Consider the following 15,131-nt stretch of genomic DNA (forward strand, 5'->3'; position numbering starts at 1 on the left):
CACCCACTGCAGTAATGCCAACCAGAGCACTGTGGGCAGGGACAGTCCATCTGGAGCCACATTAATTGTATGGAGATGTAGCCCCTGGTTTGAGCCTGTTCTCTGCCAAGAGTCTCAGCATCTTCTTCATATGCCTTTCTCTGGCTGGTGGTCTGTCTTTAAAAACAGCATTTACGTTTATATTTTTATGGGGTTTGTTCTGTCTTATGAAGCTGTCACTTTGTGATCTTTTTTACTTTAGGGAATTTTAGGCCTTTGGGAGCCTGTGCTCATGGTAAATCATGAACTAGGGTCAAAAAAAAGGAGAAACCTTTCAAAATCATTTTAGAAAAGAAATGCACCCAAAATGGCTTCAGGCATTTTAATTACAGAGAGATCCTCTTCAGATGTCAAACTTAATGTTTATTTCTCCAGGCTTCCGTTTCCCAAACCGAAGATGGAAAGAGCTATTTTTATCTCAGTTTTCTTTGACAGGCTCAGTGAATTACTTTTATTTTTTCTTTCCTTTGCTAATCTGAAGAAATTGCTTATCTGTTTTAAAAAAACATACAATTCTTGCACACCTCAGAATAAATCAAGTCTTATTTGGAAGAAAGGAAGGTGCATTTTAATAATGTTTAAGATTGACAGAATTCTCAAGATCATGAAAAAGGGTCATGTTAGAAAGAAGTAGCTTTTATGTCTAGGAAAAAATGAGTTCATGAAGATCATACTGTCTGTTATATGTAGCAAACATGTCTCTCTACTTCCTGATTCAAAAGATTTGGAAATTTCACAAGATCTGTTCAGGTGACTTTGTAATACAAGGAGGCCAAACTGCTGTCCTTAAATATTTTGTGATCAAAATTCTTCATCAACTCTGTAGCTCAGTAAATCAGGGCTTTGAAGTCATGATTTCTTTTGCAACAGACTGAGGTGTAATTTTCTTCATGTCCTTTATTCAGTGCTCACTTAGCCTGTAATGCAGCCATAGCCCATCCTGTGTTTCCAGAGGGTTCTACCATACATTCCCTTCTGCTCTGTCACCATTCACCACCAAGCAGGACAGCTCAACTCACACCTGAGATACACTTGCCCTTCTGTTCATGGGATTTCATTTTATCTACTCACTGCCTTGCAAAAACACCCTCCCAGACTTCTCCTGCTCTTGACTTAGCTAGAAATGAGCCGAGGGGAGCTGGGCAGACTAACCCTGAGATCACCTAACTCTCGCTTCTTTAACAAAGCCTCTGTAAACTTAACACACTGCAGACTAGACTGTGCCTTTCTGTGCTTCCAATCCTGCCACTCACCAAGTCCCTGCAATCTGTCTCTCTTGTGCTGAAGAGCACACTGGAAAGTCTGGCCCCACCAACTCCCTGTAATGTTACCCCAGTTACATCTGTTTCCACCCTTCAGCTGTGCCAGCAGCACCCAGTAGCTGGAGCCTGGACAGCGGAACCCGAGAGGCCCTGCCATTCCTGTCTGCCCACACTGGGAGCATCCTGGCCCCACCAGTGCCTCCCCGAAGCCTGCCCCATGGTAAGGACGTGCCCAGCAGGCCAGCTGCAAAGGCCTGCAGTGATGCACATGGAAATCCAGAGCACCTAAAAGCTGACCTTAGCCTTTTTCCCTCACTAAAAACAATCAGAAACAAAACCCCACAGTCTTTCCTGGTCTGCTAGGTTTTCAATTTGGTTTCAAAATCTTCAAATTACTGCAGTCCTCACAGCAATGTGGACTCGTATTTTGGGACTAGAATTAGGCATGAGGGTGCTGAAGCTTGGCCTGGCTCCTTACCAGTGACCATCTTCAGCAGTAATTCAAGGTTACAAAGCTATTAAATGAATCTTCAAGTGTTCATTGTTTACGAGCCTGTTGCCTTGCCATGAGATCCTTGAAAACAGGGGCGGGTGGAAATCTATCACTGCACTGAAGTTCTCCTTGGCAGGGTGTGTGTGTGTGTGACAGGTGCACTCGGCAGTGTCCATCAGACAGGCAGCCCTAGGTTGGAGTTACCAGCGTTCGGAGCTGTTACCTGCCATTACAGATCTAAACCCAGCTCTGTGGCTGCAGGGAGGCAGCACAAGTCTGCATTTCTGATCCTTGTCTCGTTCCAGGACACTACTCACTGCACTTTGATGCCTTCCACCACCAGCTCAGTGATGCTCCTCCTGCACTGCCTGCACGAACGTTGCGCAAGGTAAGGGCAGGAGAGCAGAGAGGAGTGTAGGACAGTAATAGATTCCTGGAGGAATCCCCCTCTTCTGCTCCCACCAAACAGCTTCTGAATACAGAAACACTATTTTTAACATCTTAGTAACTTGCACATGAGAAAATCCATGAAAGCTCATAACCTGTTCCAGAGTTGAATTCTATACTTAAGTGTTATAGGCCCTTTCCTTTTCCTTCTTTGCACCATCTGCTGTGATTTCAGCACCCTGATCATCACCTCAGCTACTGTTTCTCTAACAGTTCTGGTGTTGTTGAGTGCACTTGTCTACCCACAAGTGGTACTTCAAGACACGTAAACCAATAATCAATGACACTTTGAACACAAATGGAACTGCTCTGTTAATAACACTGTCAAAAGCTGAAATGGGGAGCAACACACAAGACACACAGCATTGCCCCCTTTGTCAATTTTAACCTGGTTTTGTTTTTCTCCAAACAGTCCCCTCTTCATCCTATCCCTGCATCGCCCACCAGTCCGCAGTCTGGTCTAGATGGGAGTAACTCCACTTTATCCGGCAGTGCCAGCAGTGGTGTCTCTTCCTTGAGCGAGAGCAATTTCGGACATTCTTCTGAACCACCTCCTCGCACAGACACCATGGATTCTGTCCCCAGCCAGGCCTGGAACACTGATGAAGACCTAGAGACCCCCTACCTCCCTGTCAGGTACAGTCTCTCTGAGCCTGATGTCCTGGAGTCGCTCAAATCCCAGCCATGCCGAAGCCACTCTGCTCCGTCTGGAGTCATTCCTCAGGACACCATGGACCCTCCTGCTCTGCCCCCCAAACCTTACCACTCCCGGCTGCCAAACATGGAGAACGAGGAGGGGATGATCATTGAAGATGATGACAAGCACCGCCCCTTGCATCGTAAAGTGTCCCAACCAGTGAGTGGTGGGAAGGAGGAGCAGGCCAGGGTAGCGTGGGAGCATGGCATCACTGAGCAGTAGGGACGGCTCCTGGCATCGGCATTCCAGGTCTGGATACAACAGAGAGAGAGCAGGACTCTTGAGAACAGCAAACCGATTTTCTACTGCCGCAAGTTTATGTCTGAAGCCCACACAAGCAACTGGGCCAGCATGGGAGGTTGCTGCTTTCCTTTTTAAGTTCTTTTTACACCTTTCCGTTATGTTTTTTAACTTTCTGTGCAGTGGACAGTTTATTCCTTCTGCAGTTTCCCAACCACATCATATGGCACGTGAGCCATAGAGACTTGCAGAAGCTGGAAAATACTATTTTAAGCAGAGGGGGGAAAAAGGGAGGAATGTGGCAAGTTTTGAACCTGCTTTCCTCCCAGTTCTGAGACGCACATGAGTAGAAGCAGTTGCACTAGGGACATACTTCTTTGCTGTACAGAATTGAAAGCTCATTGCTGAAATCAGGGATTCTATGAACTGTCAGGCTGGAAGGTGCATGAGCTGCAGGCAGTGGAAAGATGGCAATTCTAAGAAGAAATTGGCTCTTTTGAGAGCAGGATTGTACATATCTGTGCAGTGATCTCCCTGCATTGGTTCATAGGTGCTGAGGCAATCTAACCAGTGCTGATGCACTGATCTCCAAGATATCATTTCCAACAAACTCTGCCTCCTTTGTTTTTTATGTACTGTTTGATTTCTTAAATTTTGCTTTCACTGGCTAAGCCAACCTGCTTTCTCATGGGAATCGTGTTATTCATCTGTGCTACAGAATGAGAGGAGGTTGGTAGCCATTGGAGCTACAGCCTCATTGTAGGCCTTTCCCATGCCCAGCTTTGGGCAGGCTGTTGACACCAGCATTTCTATTCCAGTTTAGAACAAAACCAACCAAATTGAGTTTCTCATGCCACAGGCTGGCTGATGACCCAGCCAGTAAAGAAAACGTGGCTTAAATGCATCATATTCAACAATCCTTGCCTCAGGGCTGAACATCACAATTCTCACCAACTTCCATCATCCAGGAGCTGAGATTCATTCCCTGTTAATATCCTCAGTCCCTCACAAAAACTCCCTGCAGCTGGTGTGAGAAAGAACCTCCCATCTCAGAGCAGACAGAAAACACCAAGACTCGAGCGATGCCCAGTATCCAGTGTACACCCCAGAGTCAGGGATCTTAAAGGCAACCTGTAAAGAGCAAGTGTTTGTTTCCTCTTTTGCTTCTTTAGAATGTGTAGTAAGAGCTGCTGCTTCTCTCTTCTGGAAGGTTATTTCTTTTTTTGTTTTCCCCTCCAGCAGCACTACAGCCTTTCCCCATCCCATCTTTTTTTATTGATAAGCTCCAGAAGGGTCTGAAGAATGCTGGGAGTGGGGAACAAACCACACCACACAAACCACAACTGTGCAGAGGTGAATACAGTACAAGTCTGTGACCACAAAACAAGCCCTTTAATAAGTATTTGCACAGTTTAAGAAAAAAAAACTGCTGGTAATAGTGTTCTTTACAAAGAACAGATCTTGGCTGTAAGAAACCTTTTATTCCTGTTTTCATACTTTTCATGAAACTTTCAAACAAGATAGTATCAAATATTTAGATAAACAAGCCATGTTGCTTCCCCTTGCCATGCCCACACACATTTTAGCCCTCTTTACAACCCTTCCACATGCAGACTGCAAAGCACACTTGGGATGGAAACAGACCTCCTTCTTTCCTACCACTGAAAAATCTGAAGCACATTCAAATAAGACACTTACCTCCATCGTATGAATTAGTGCCAGAAACAGGAACAGCACTCACCTTTCAGCTGGAATTCTTGTCCTAACTGCTGAGTTTCTCCTGCTAAAAACAGTATAAAGAAGCAAAAAAGGATATTATTAATCTTTTGCAGGTCACCTTTAGCACTACCTCTAAATACAGTGACTGGGCACAGTAGGTGGCTTCTGAACTGGCTAAAGATGGTCTGGCTGTATAAAGTCTGGACTCAGCAGTTGTATGAAGGGGATTTTAAGAGGATTTGTTTATTTTCTTTCTCAAGCTCTGGCCCATGCAAAACTACTAAGTTATGGATTTGTTTCTTAAATGGCCTATTTGGCTGGAACAAAGTCTCTCTTGCTTCCTCTATTTTGTTACTAACACAGGCTGCTTGTAACCATTATATCCTTCACAATTAAGGCAATGATAATAAAATCTGGCCTACACTGGATGTTCCATCTCTAGCAGGAAGGAGTTTTCCAATGCCAGGACAGTCCCAAATGTTAACAAACCAAGCTGGATCTCTGGTATAGAACACATACATAAACACCTCAAAATTATGTTTCTGGTAAGGACAAGTCAAGGGTGAAATGTTTTCACATATGCCATTCTCCAGTCCCACTGAGACTCTTCCAGTGAAGATTTTAAGAGGACTAAGTATTCAATTCCATCTCCCTTGCCCTAGTTTGGTTTTATTTTGTTGGGGTTTTTTTGACAGCAAGACTAAAAGTAGTAAATGTAGTGACTTACCAAGTATCCTTAACATGAAAAGCCAGCAGGTCTTGCAAAAAAAACTTTGCAGAACCAAGAATGCAACTAACATGGGACTGTGTCCCAGGCAGCTGGAAAACCTGCCCACTAGAGCTCTAATCAGTCTCTCAAACTTCATCATCCTGCTCTGATTAGAGACATGGCACAACAGCAGTGAGTCCACGGGGGAGTCTGACTTTATGATGTATTTTAAGGGTTCAAAGGTCAATCAGGTGTGTATACAAATACCTAATTTATGGCAGGTTCACACAAAGAAGGATGGAATAAATTGCTGAATTTACCAAATTTAAGCCTCTCTGGAGTTAAATTTCTGTTACAGTTCTGATATCTACCAAGTATTCTGTTTCCCTTTTCAGTGTTTGCTTTAAAGGGGACAGAAGATAGAAAGACTACTCTTAAGATATTGTGAATCTTGGAACTAATACTGCTTGGAACTATTACTTCTCTGTATGGTGAGGTGTTTTTTAGCATAGTACAACTCCAACATCAAGCTCAGTCCTGGAGAAGGGGGAAGCAACAGCAGTTGTTGCACTTGCCCAACAGGATATGAAGATTCCTTGTATAAACCACAGCAACAGGACCTTGACATTCTATAGTCTCTAATTCAAACTTCAGTGTACTTGCCTTCATTGGGTTTTCTTTGCATAACAAAATGGCATGTGCATTCCTGAGAAAATTGGTGGAATTCTGCTATAAATCTCTTCATCATCAGTGTACCTGCTGGCCCCATCTGAAACAAAATTGAGAAGGAACTACAGTGGTAGAAGAAAAGCATTTAATTTCTCTGAATCCTACAGGTTGTTTTTTTCCAATGGTGGGGTTGGGTTTATTACTGTGTACAAGACACAGATTCTTTTTCAACTTTTCCTCTGTTTGGTTTTTAACTTACTTACCCTTTTTTAGGTAAGGGATATTGAATATCTCTTCTGTGGGAGTATCAGCCAAAACTGGGGAGGCTGGAGAGAGCAAGAGCCTTTGGGAAACAAATTATGTGATATTTAAAATTTCCTCTGATCATGCTTCTTTGTAAATATCCCCATTTGAATGCTGTGTATTTGTACAGGAAATTGAGCAAAAAATGTATAGATTGTGATGTCTGACTGGTATTCTGCCCTGTAAATGTGTTTTTAACCTCTGGCATTCTGTGCTTATTTAAAAAAAAAAAAAGGCAAAAACGTCTAACCACTTCTCTTTTGTGTATTCATGTTTAAAATAAAATGAAAACAGCTATCTTATCTATAATGGAAATCAAATTCAAAAGGAAAAAATTAATTTGTACAAGTGTCCTAAAGGTACTTCATTGTATATATTGTGATAGCATGTTTCCAGAACCAACAAATAAGTGGTGTGAATTTTAGATGTAAATATCTGCCGTTTGTTTTGGGTTCCTTTCCCTTACCCATTCACTCGACTGCTGTGATGTGGAATTAAAGATTAATACCTGATATTAAGACAGTACAGCTGTATGTTCATTGCTGTCCTTCAGGCAAGGGTGTCCTCAGCCTGCTCCAAACATTCCCAAGGGACACGGGAACAGCCATTGCTTCCCACCTGTGGATGAATGAGGAGAATGAGGGAAAACCAAAAGGACCTCGTGGCTGTTGTGTGTGCTGAGGGAACAGCCACTGTGTTATTATTTTATCTGCCAGCATGTTATGTAATATCAACTTATTAAAGTAAACATCAGGCACACTCACCACCTGCTCTAGTCAGGTAGATGAACATGGCACACAGAATCCTAGAATGGATTGGGTTGGAAAAGACCTCCGAGATCATCAAGTCCAACCTTCAACCAAATACCACCATGCCCACTGAGCCATATGGTGAAGTTTTTTGAACACTTCCAGGGATGTGATTACACCACCTCCCTGGGCAGCCCGTTCCAATGCTCAACCACCCTTTCAGGGAAGACATTTTTTCCTAATATCCAACCTGAACCTCCCCTAGCACATCCTGAGGCCATTTCCCATTTTCCTATTGCTAGTTACATGGGAGAGGAGGCAGACCCACCTGGATACAACCTCCTTTCTTGTAGTTGCAGAGAGCAGTAAGGTCATCCCTGAGCCTCCTTTTTTCAAAGCTAAACACCCCCAGTACCCTCAGCCACTCCTTGTAGGACTTACCTTCCAGACTCTTCACTCCATCCTCAATCAGACCCTTTGATACTGTTCCCAGCCAGACTTACCAAATCTTAGTTAAATATTTCTTTTATTCAACTAAAAAAATATTTATTTAGAATCATAGAATCAATTGGGTTGGAAGAGACCTCCAAGATCATCAAGTCCAACCCTTAAGCCAACCCCACTGTGATTACCAGATCATGGCACTCAGTGACACGTCCACACTCACCTTAAAAACCTCCAGGGTCGGAGAATCCACCTCCTCTCTGGGCAGCCCATTCCAATGCCTGAGCACTCTCTCTGGAAAGAACTTCTTCCTGATATCCAGCCTAAACCTCCCTTGGCAGAGCTTGAGCCCGTGCCCCCTTGTCCTATTGCTGAGTGCCTGGGAGAAGAGACCAACCTCCACCTGGCCAGAACTTCCCTTCAGGTAGTTCTAGACAGTGCTGAGGTCACCTCTGAGCCTCCTCTTCTCCAGGCTGAACACCCCCAGCTCCCTCAGCCTCTCCCCACAGCACTTGTGCTCCAGTCCCTTCTCCAGCCTCGTTGCTCTTCTCTGGCCCCGCTTCAGCCCCTCAATCTCTTTCCTGAACTGAGAGGCCCAGAACTGAACACAACACTCAAGGTGTGGCCTCCCCAGCGCTGAGTACAGGGGAAGGATCACTTCCAAGCATTGGAAATGAAAACTGTGTTTGGCACAACAAAAGGTGTGTGAAGCCCTCAGCTTTAAACAAGAGTTACAAAAAATTCTAGTTTCTGTCAAAAGCAACAGAAGTTTTTTGGTGCAAGTCGAATACTTTATTTAAGCTAAGGCGACACCAGTCAGATTGGAATATAAATCCCATCTCCAAACATCTCTCCTTATCTAAATAAGAAAACTGCAGCACAGTTTCAATATATGACTTGTGCAACTCACTCATATGAATTTACTTACAAAGCTGATAAGAGGAGACATTAAACCTCTAGAAAGGACTCTAACTTGGCTGATAAAATTCAGCCCCCTACACCCTCTGCATAAACGGGCCTCTATTTGTAGATGCATCTTAACAAACCATGGACACACACAGATTTAGGAGGAAAAGCTCTGAGCTATAGGTCTCTTGACTGTTACAAGAAGGTTCACATATCACTTCTCCCTTTTCGTAGGTTTTACTGTCCATCCCGCGTAAATTAAAAACAAATTTGGAATAGATCGATTACACTTCAGCTTCCATTCAGCTCTCACAGCAGTGCTGTGTTACATTTTCCCAAACTAACCTGGTTTCCCCTGCACCCTGACAGGACCCACTTCTGTGTCTTCACCTGAGGCCAAACCCCTTGACACACTCCCACAGCTGTGACAGGTCTGTGTCCCAGCACAGGGCCAGCCCACGCTGCAGCCTCACCAGGAGCACACAGCTCCCTCCATCCACCCAACAAACCTCCCCACAGCTCCAATCCCCGTAGAGCCACCAAGCCCAATGAACACTCCTGCTCGCTCCCAACTGCTGCCCCAGCCCTGCTGGTGAAACAGGCATTCGGCTTTAAAGAGTTAGCTGAGAAACTGTGAAACTCACATTCCATGTGAGTGGTACTAACACCCTTATCTAAATACCAGATAAATTGTACTACTCTAGAAATGTCTCAAAATTTACTTAAAATATCCTTTTAGTCACAGACTGATGAGGTGTTCACTTAAGGAGGACACGAATCAGAAAACTCTCTATGTCAAGCACCATCAGTCAAGAGAACAAAGAAAGTTGAAAGGTTCAAAGCAAGGAAGATGAGTAAGAAGACCCCTAGCGAGGCTTAAGGCACAGGAATGACTCCACAACCCGTCCCCTGAAAGAAGGTTCTAGCAAGACTCCTCCTCTAACTCCGCCTTAACCCCACCTGTTATGAATATGCATATAAAATGTTTTCACCCCATCCTAACACTGTATAAAACCCCCCAAATTCCTACCAAAAGTGAGACGTGGGCTTTCAGCAGTAACCACTGCCTCACTCCCCCTGTGCAGCAAATAAATACCTTCTGCTAAAAGATAAAACCTTTCTCTTAGCAGCATTCATTTTGGCCTTTTCTTGGCATCACTGGCCTGTGTGACGGGCAGACCAGCCCAGACGGGAGGGGGAGACCTCAGAACACCATCCAAGCTGCTGGAATATTGGAAAGCAAACTGTAAATTAAAAGGAAAACAAACAAACAAAAAAGAGATTTATTCTCAGATCCAGCTGAGGATCCCACATTGAAATAGAGACTCATTTCCCAGTCCAAAACCAAATAAAATTGCTGCTCACCTGTCACACAGTCTACTCCATAAAAATGTATAAAGTTCCTACTTTGTTTGAAGATGTTTCATAACTGCACTGCTTTGGTAGTTAAATTTCATCCTTATTGTGAAGCTCCCAAATTCTCCTAATTCCAAATTTAAGCCCTATTTCCAATTAATTAATAAGCAGTTATTCTCAGAGCTCTTATGGCCAGTATCCTGATATGAAATAAAGGTACTTTAAGCCACCACTTTTCTGCTTCGCTAAGTGACTTTAGTGGGCAATCAGCATAAGTTTAGAAACCCCGAAAATCTTCCTCAGACAGTTCCTTGGGAAGAGTCTCACGGAGCTGCTCACCCAGCCGGTCCCTCCCAACTCCCTCCCACACACCGCAGGTGTGAGCGCCTGCCCCTTTCCAACATGGCGCCCGGGGGCCGCCGTCACGGAGCAGAGCCGCACGCTTTGCCCTTAACAAAAATGGCAGCCAGGGGCGGTTCTCCGCCGCAAGCAACCAATCCGCGGCCGCCAACTCTCCGGTGGAGGCGGCGGCGCGGCCAATGGGAGCGCAGAGCGTGGCGGCCGCGCGCGGAGCGGGCCAATGGGGCGGCGGCAGGGCCGGCGGCGCGGGGCGGCGGTGCCGGTGGTGCCGGGGCGGCGGGCGCTGCCGGGCGAGGCGGGATGCGGGCGGCCCACGGGCTCTGCGCGGCGCTGGCCCTGCTCTTGCTGCCGACTGGCGGCCGGGCACTGCGCGACGGGGACTGCGAGGGTGAGTGCGGACGGGCCCGGCCCGCGGGCACGGCGGGGGAGGCCGATCCTTGCCGCCGCCTCCCGCAGCCCGGCCCGCCCGCCGGTGCGAGAGGCCGGGACGCGGGGCAGCCTTGGCGCTGTGACTGCCCCGAGCGACAGCCCGCCCGGTGGGGCCGAGCTGGGCCGGCGGGAGCGGTGCCTCCCGCGGCAGCAAAAGTCTCCGAAGTGCAGCCAAGCGCCGGTGGGGGCGGTGCTCAGGGTTCCCCGTGCCGGGGTGGTGCTCGGAGTGCCCGGGGCCCGGGGCGGTGCTCGGGGTACCCGGTGCCGGGCGGCCGGCGGGGGAGGCGGGGCGGGGCTGCCGGCCATGCCCCCCTCCCGGGACGGGACTACCCTCCCGAGGGCGCCGCGCTCTGCCGAGAAGTTGCCAGTCCTTCTCAGTGGGGTCAGTGGCAGCACAGAGTTCCCACGGGAACGGGGAGCGCCGGTCCCGGACACCGGGCCGGGAGATCAGCGCTCGCGCAGCTGCCGGACGGTGACAGTGACGGGGCAGGGAGCAGAGGAACGCCGGAGCGGTTACTCACCGGCACTTCCACGCACCATCGCAGCGTTACGCTCACCCACCGCCTGCGGGAGTGCTCCGAGTCCCCTCGATACGCAGCCCGGAGCCGTCAGCAGCTGATGTAAATCAAAGCAGGCCCTTCGTGTGACCACCGAAACACAAACGCCTCGGGGGTGGAACCTCTTGAGTGCGCAGCAAATTAAACTCCTCTTGCACGGTGAACTGAGCACTCCCCAGGTGAAGCAAGAAGAGCTTGAGATCGTGCCATAGTACCTGGTTGGGAGTTGGGGGTACAAATACCCCTCCTCCTCTTTGTAGGGAGAGCAGCAGTAAGACAGGAGGGTGGGAAATCAGTAAATGAAAACTTCCAGTTGCTGTCCCAGCACTGGGTTGGAAACTTTTTTCTCCTATACTGGTGCCACTGCCTGCAGCAGCTTTATACTTCCTAAGGTTTTTGCTTCCCAGCATTGCATAATGGACATCAGTGTGCGTCTGTGCCTAGGGACAGGCTGGTGTGAGGTAAACCAGGGTGCTGTTTGTATACAAATAACATTTCCTAAATGGCCGAGCTTATAGTTCTAGTTTGAATATAATGAGTTTCTCCTCAGTTCCATGGTGGCCATACACCATTTCCTGTACTGCCCGATTCCTGTGCTTCAGAGTTGGATACAAGTTGCTAAGGACAGTAACACTTGCCAGTCTCTTCCTGTCGTGGTAAAGAAATTCTATAAAAGACTTGTTCCCTACAGAAAGGTTGGCACTTGTTTTGTACGGGGAAGGTGTGAGAATCCCCAGGTCCTGCTGCAGGTATTGGTGGGGCCACACAGCGCTCAGTCCAGGTGATGTCCACAGGCGAGTTATGAGCAGCAGGATGACCAGATCTGACACTCGGGGTGTCCCTCAGCCACCCCTCTGCACAGATCCCACTGCCCTCCTTCCCACCACACACGGGGCTGCCTGCCCTCCTTCCCACCACACACAGAGCTGGAGCGACTGCTGCCAGGGGAAGGAATGACGGAGCTGTACAGCCCTTCCCACAGGCAGGAACCTGGATCTGTCCTCTCAGCTCCTGCTACTGCACTTCTGGAGTTGCATTATGTTTAAGATTGTTCCCTCTTTCCATCTGAAACCACGTTGGAAGCTTGTGGGAATGAAGAGAAACATGCCGTGAGGACACAGTGTGGGATCATGTAATTCCTTTTTCTCTTGGAAATAATTTCAGCAGAGCCAGCTGGGTTACAGTGATACTGTGTTACTGGAATCAGCACACAGGGAGTCTGTGGGATTATTTACAGTTGGTTTTCTGTCAGCACTCGGTTTGAAGACAATTGCACGGATCTGGTTTCTCAGATTGCCACAAACCCACCAAAAATATCAGGGTGTGTTACTGATTCACATGTGCTCTGAAAGACATTCTGAAACATGGGTGGCATCACTGACTTACAGTGCAGCTTCTAAAAGTTCTGTTCTCCAAATCCCTTAATCCATTTCCCTACAAGTGCCCTCTGGGGACTGCCATGAGATTACTGCATTGGCCCATAACTCCATCCGTCTTCCCTTCCAGTGTGTGTCACGTTCCTGGGAAGGTTCTACCAGAGTCTAAAGGACAACAACGTTGAATTCACACCTTCCAGTATTGAAAAAGAGCTTTTGAAATCCTGCAAAGAAGCAAAAGGCAAAGAGAACCGCCTGGTAAGTAGTAGGAGCCACCTCCTGAGGGACTGGGTTGTCAATACTTGGCAAACGAGGGGAAACTGGTGCTTCTGAGTTCATATGATACAACTTCCCAGGGGCTGTTCTTCCTATGTGGCCACAATTGGTCCTACATTTTTTAATATGAGAGGACTTGAGAAGTTTGACCTCTTCACCTTAAAAAAAAAAAGAAAAAACCCAACCTGTCAACAGGCATCAGACTGGCTGGCCTTGTGTCTCCCTGTTACTGAAGCACTGGGGATTACAAAGCTTGTATTTGCTGTAGGGCTGTCCCTTAAATGGCATTTGGGGTGCTGTAAAAGCTCTTACAATATTTATACTCTTTGGCTGTTTAGTTGCAAACTAAATAAAGGAAAACCAAATTTTCCTTGAAGAGCCCCAAGGAAAAGGCCCTGAGCTAGAGACTGTCAGGCACGCAGCAGGGGAACACTCCAGGGAGTCTCCAGTTCAGTTTTCATAAAGCTGAGAAACAAGAGAAACAGTCTCAGCAGCTGTAAAAGCAGTGAGATGGAAAACACCTGCTCAGTACCCTGGACTCAGAGTTAGGCTCCTTTTGCCCCTCTGCAGCAGTCACTTGGAGAGGTTCTGTAACAGCTGCCAAAACAAGTGAGGAGAGGGATAGCAAACTGTCCTGTCAGAAGTGGTTTTCCACTCATCTCATTCTTATCTTCCCTCTAGTGCTATTACATTGGGGCCACAAGTGATGCAGCCACCAAAATCATTAATGAGGTGTCAAAGCCCATGAGTCACCACATCCCTGTGGAAAAGATCTGTGAGAAGCTAAAGAAGAAAGACAGTCAGATCTGTGAACTAAAATACGGTGAGTTGCAGCACAAGGGGAAATGCCCACGCTGTTCTGGGGTGTGGATCACTGGGGTAAAAGCAGCATGCTTAAAACTACTCACCCTAAAGTTCTGTAGCCTGTTTAGGCTGGACAACCTGGGTTGCTCTCCATGAATATCCTGGAGAGTTTGGAAGTGCTCAGGTAGGATTGTTGGCAGCTATAACCCTTCTGAGCTTCTGCAGGGGGCTCAGATCCCCCCTGAAGTAACTGACTCCCAGGTGTATCAGCACTCCTGTACTCACATTGCTGGTTGGAATACGGTGTTTGGGAGGGTGTGTCTGTCCTGGATGCATGCAGGGCTGTTGTGGCCGGGACTTGAGCCCTTGGCTGAGCTCTGCAGTCCCAGCTGCTCTCCTGTTTCCAGCAGTGCAGTGATAAATACTGCTTTCTCACTCCTCTGGTGTTCCACACTGTTACTCACCACTTTCCTTGAACTCTCACGTTCCTAGATGACTCCTCTTCCTGAAAAGCTAATAGGAAGAACAGGCATGGAAATGCCTCCAGTTGCTTTCCTATATCTCTGCCCTTACATCCCCCGGAGACACCCATTGGATTTCGGGTCTTTATACTTCTCACTTCTACTAATGTCTTGTTGCTTCCTAAAAAGCTGTTTTGCTGTCACCTGCTTATATTTGCTCTGAAATCACTCTGCTACTTTTCATTTATAGTAGAAGAGAGAAATGCTGCTCCCGTAATAAAGGGGCTTTCAGGGCTATTGTGGAAGACCTACATCTAACCTGCAACCAAGCGTTCTTGCTTCTAGTAACGACTTTAGCGTTAAGAGCCTTATCCACTGTCCAAAGCCTACCCCGGACGTTCCTCCCACCCCCGGCACCTCTGTCCCTCTGGGGCTGTGGCCTCCCCGCCCTCCCTGCGTGTCTGAGCGCGGTCTGCTCTCCCCGCAGACAAGCAGATCGACCTGAGCACCGCCGACCTGCGCAAGCTGCGCGTCAAGGAGCTGCGGCGGATCCTCGACGACTGGGGCGAGGTGTGCAAGGGCTGCGCCGAGAAGTCCGACTTCATCCGCAGGATCCACGAACTGATGCCCAAGTACGCGCCGCGGGCGGCCGGCGCCCGGGCGGACCTGTGAGGGGGGCGGCCTCGGGCTCCGGTGCGGCTCCGAGGGGCGCTTCTGGGGCCCGAGACCGGGACTCTGAGGGGCTACCCCGAGGTTCTGAGGGGCGACCCCGGCCCCGCGCTTTGTACGGGACGTTCATTAAAGTGTGCCGGTGTGTACCGGGCGGAGCGGTGCC

General features: G+C 47.8%; 2 protein-coding genes and 1 long non-coding RNA gene across 14 annotated transcripts in view; 2 read left to right on the forward strand and 1 right to left on the reverse strand.

Annotated features, from left to right (window-relative positions):
• Positions 1 to 7,127, forward strand: part of DOCK3 (dedicator of cytokinesis 3) — a 181,368-nt gene extending 174,241 nt beyond the window's left edge. For 8 of the 11 annotated variants that reach the window (XM_071550587.1, XM_071550588.1, XM_071550595.1 and 5 more), the window contains 3 exons: positions 1,399 to 1,521; positions 2,100 to 2,182; positions 2,654 to 7,127. In XM_071550587.1, the coding sequence (XP_071406688.1) occupies positions 1,399 to 1,521; positions 2,100 to 2,182; positions 2,654 to 3,160 (713 nt within the window). In that variant the 3' untranslated portion in view covers positions 3,161 to 7,127. The remainder of the gene's footprint in view (positions 1 to 1,398; positions 1,522 to 2,099; positions 2,183 to 2,653) is intronic. The other 3 variants (XM_071550594.1, XM_071550597.1, XM_071550598.1) reach the window with 1 other exon arrangement.
• LOC139669813 (uncharacterized) lies at positions 356 to 10,365 on the reverse strand. Of its 2 annotated transcripts, none has more exons than XR_011697323.1 (6): positions 10,043 to 10,365; positions 9,774 to 9,921; positions 7,087 to 7,196; positions 6,270 to 6,375; positions 4,920 to 4,961; positions 356 to 3,189 (listed from the first exon to the last, which is right to left on the reverse strand). It is a non-coding gene; the product is annotated as an uncharacterized lncRNA (long non-coding RNA). The 2 variants fall into 2 exon arrangements; XR_011697322.1 differs by having other exon boundaries at positions 7,995 to 9,921.
• A 243-nt stretch (positions 10,366 to 10,608) lies between these two features.
• On the forward strand, positions 10,609 to 15,119 carry MANF (mesencephalic astrocyte derived neurotrophic factor). Its single transcript, XM_071550602.1, has 4 exons — positions 10,609 to 10,781; positions 12,886 to 13,013; positions 13,713 to 13,854; positions 14,784 to 15,119. The coding sequence occupies exons 1-4, from the start codon at positions 10,694 to 10,696 to the stop codon at positions 14,966 to 14,968; spliced, it is 543 nt and encodes a 180-aa protein (XP_071406703.1). The 5' UTR covers positions 10,609 to 10,693; the 3' UTR covers positions 14,969 to 15,119.
• Positions 15,120 to 15,131: the final 12 nt, after the last annotated feature.

The sequence above is a fragment of the Pithys albifrons genome, chromosome 3, assembly GCF_047495875.1.
Source record: "Pithys albifrons albifrons isolate INPA30051 chromosome 3, PitAlb_v1, whole genome shotgun sequence".
NCBI lineage: Eukaryota > Metazoa > Chordata > Aves > Passeriformes > Thamnophilidae > Pithys > Pithys albifrons.

Bases quoted from the DNA above. Each gene is read 5' to 3' on its own strand.
- MANF (XM_071550602.1), top strand. From the start codon at position 10,694: ATGCGGGCGGCCCACGGGCTCTGCGCGGCGCTGGCCCTGCTCTTGCTG. The intron at 10,782-12,885 runs GTGAGTGCGGAC...CTTCCCTTCCAG, and splicing joins GCGCGACGGGGACTGCGAGG to TGTGTGTCACGTTCCTGGGA. The intron at 13,855-14,783 runs GTGAGTTGCAGC...CTCTCCCCGCAG, and splicing joins GATCTGTGAACTAAAATACG to ACAAGCAGATCGACCTGAGC.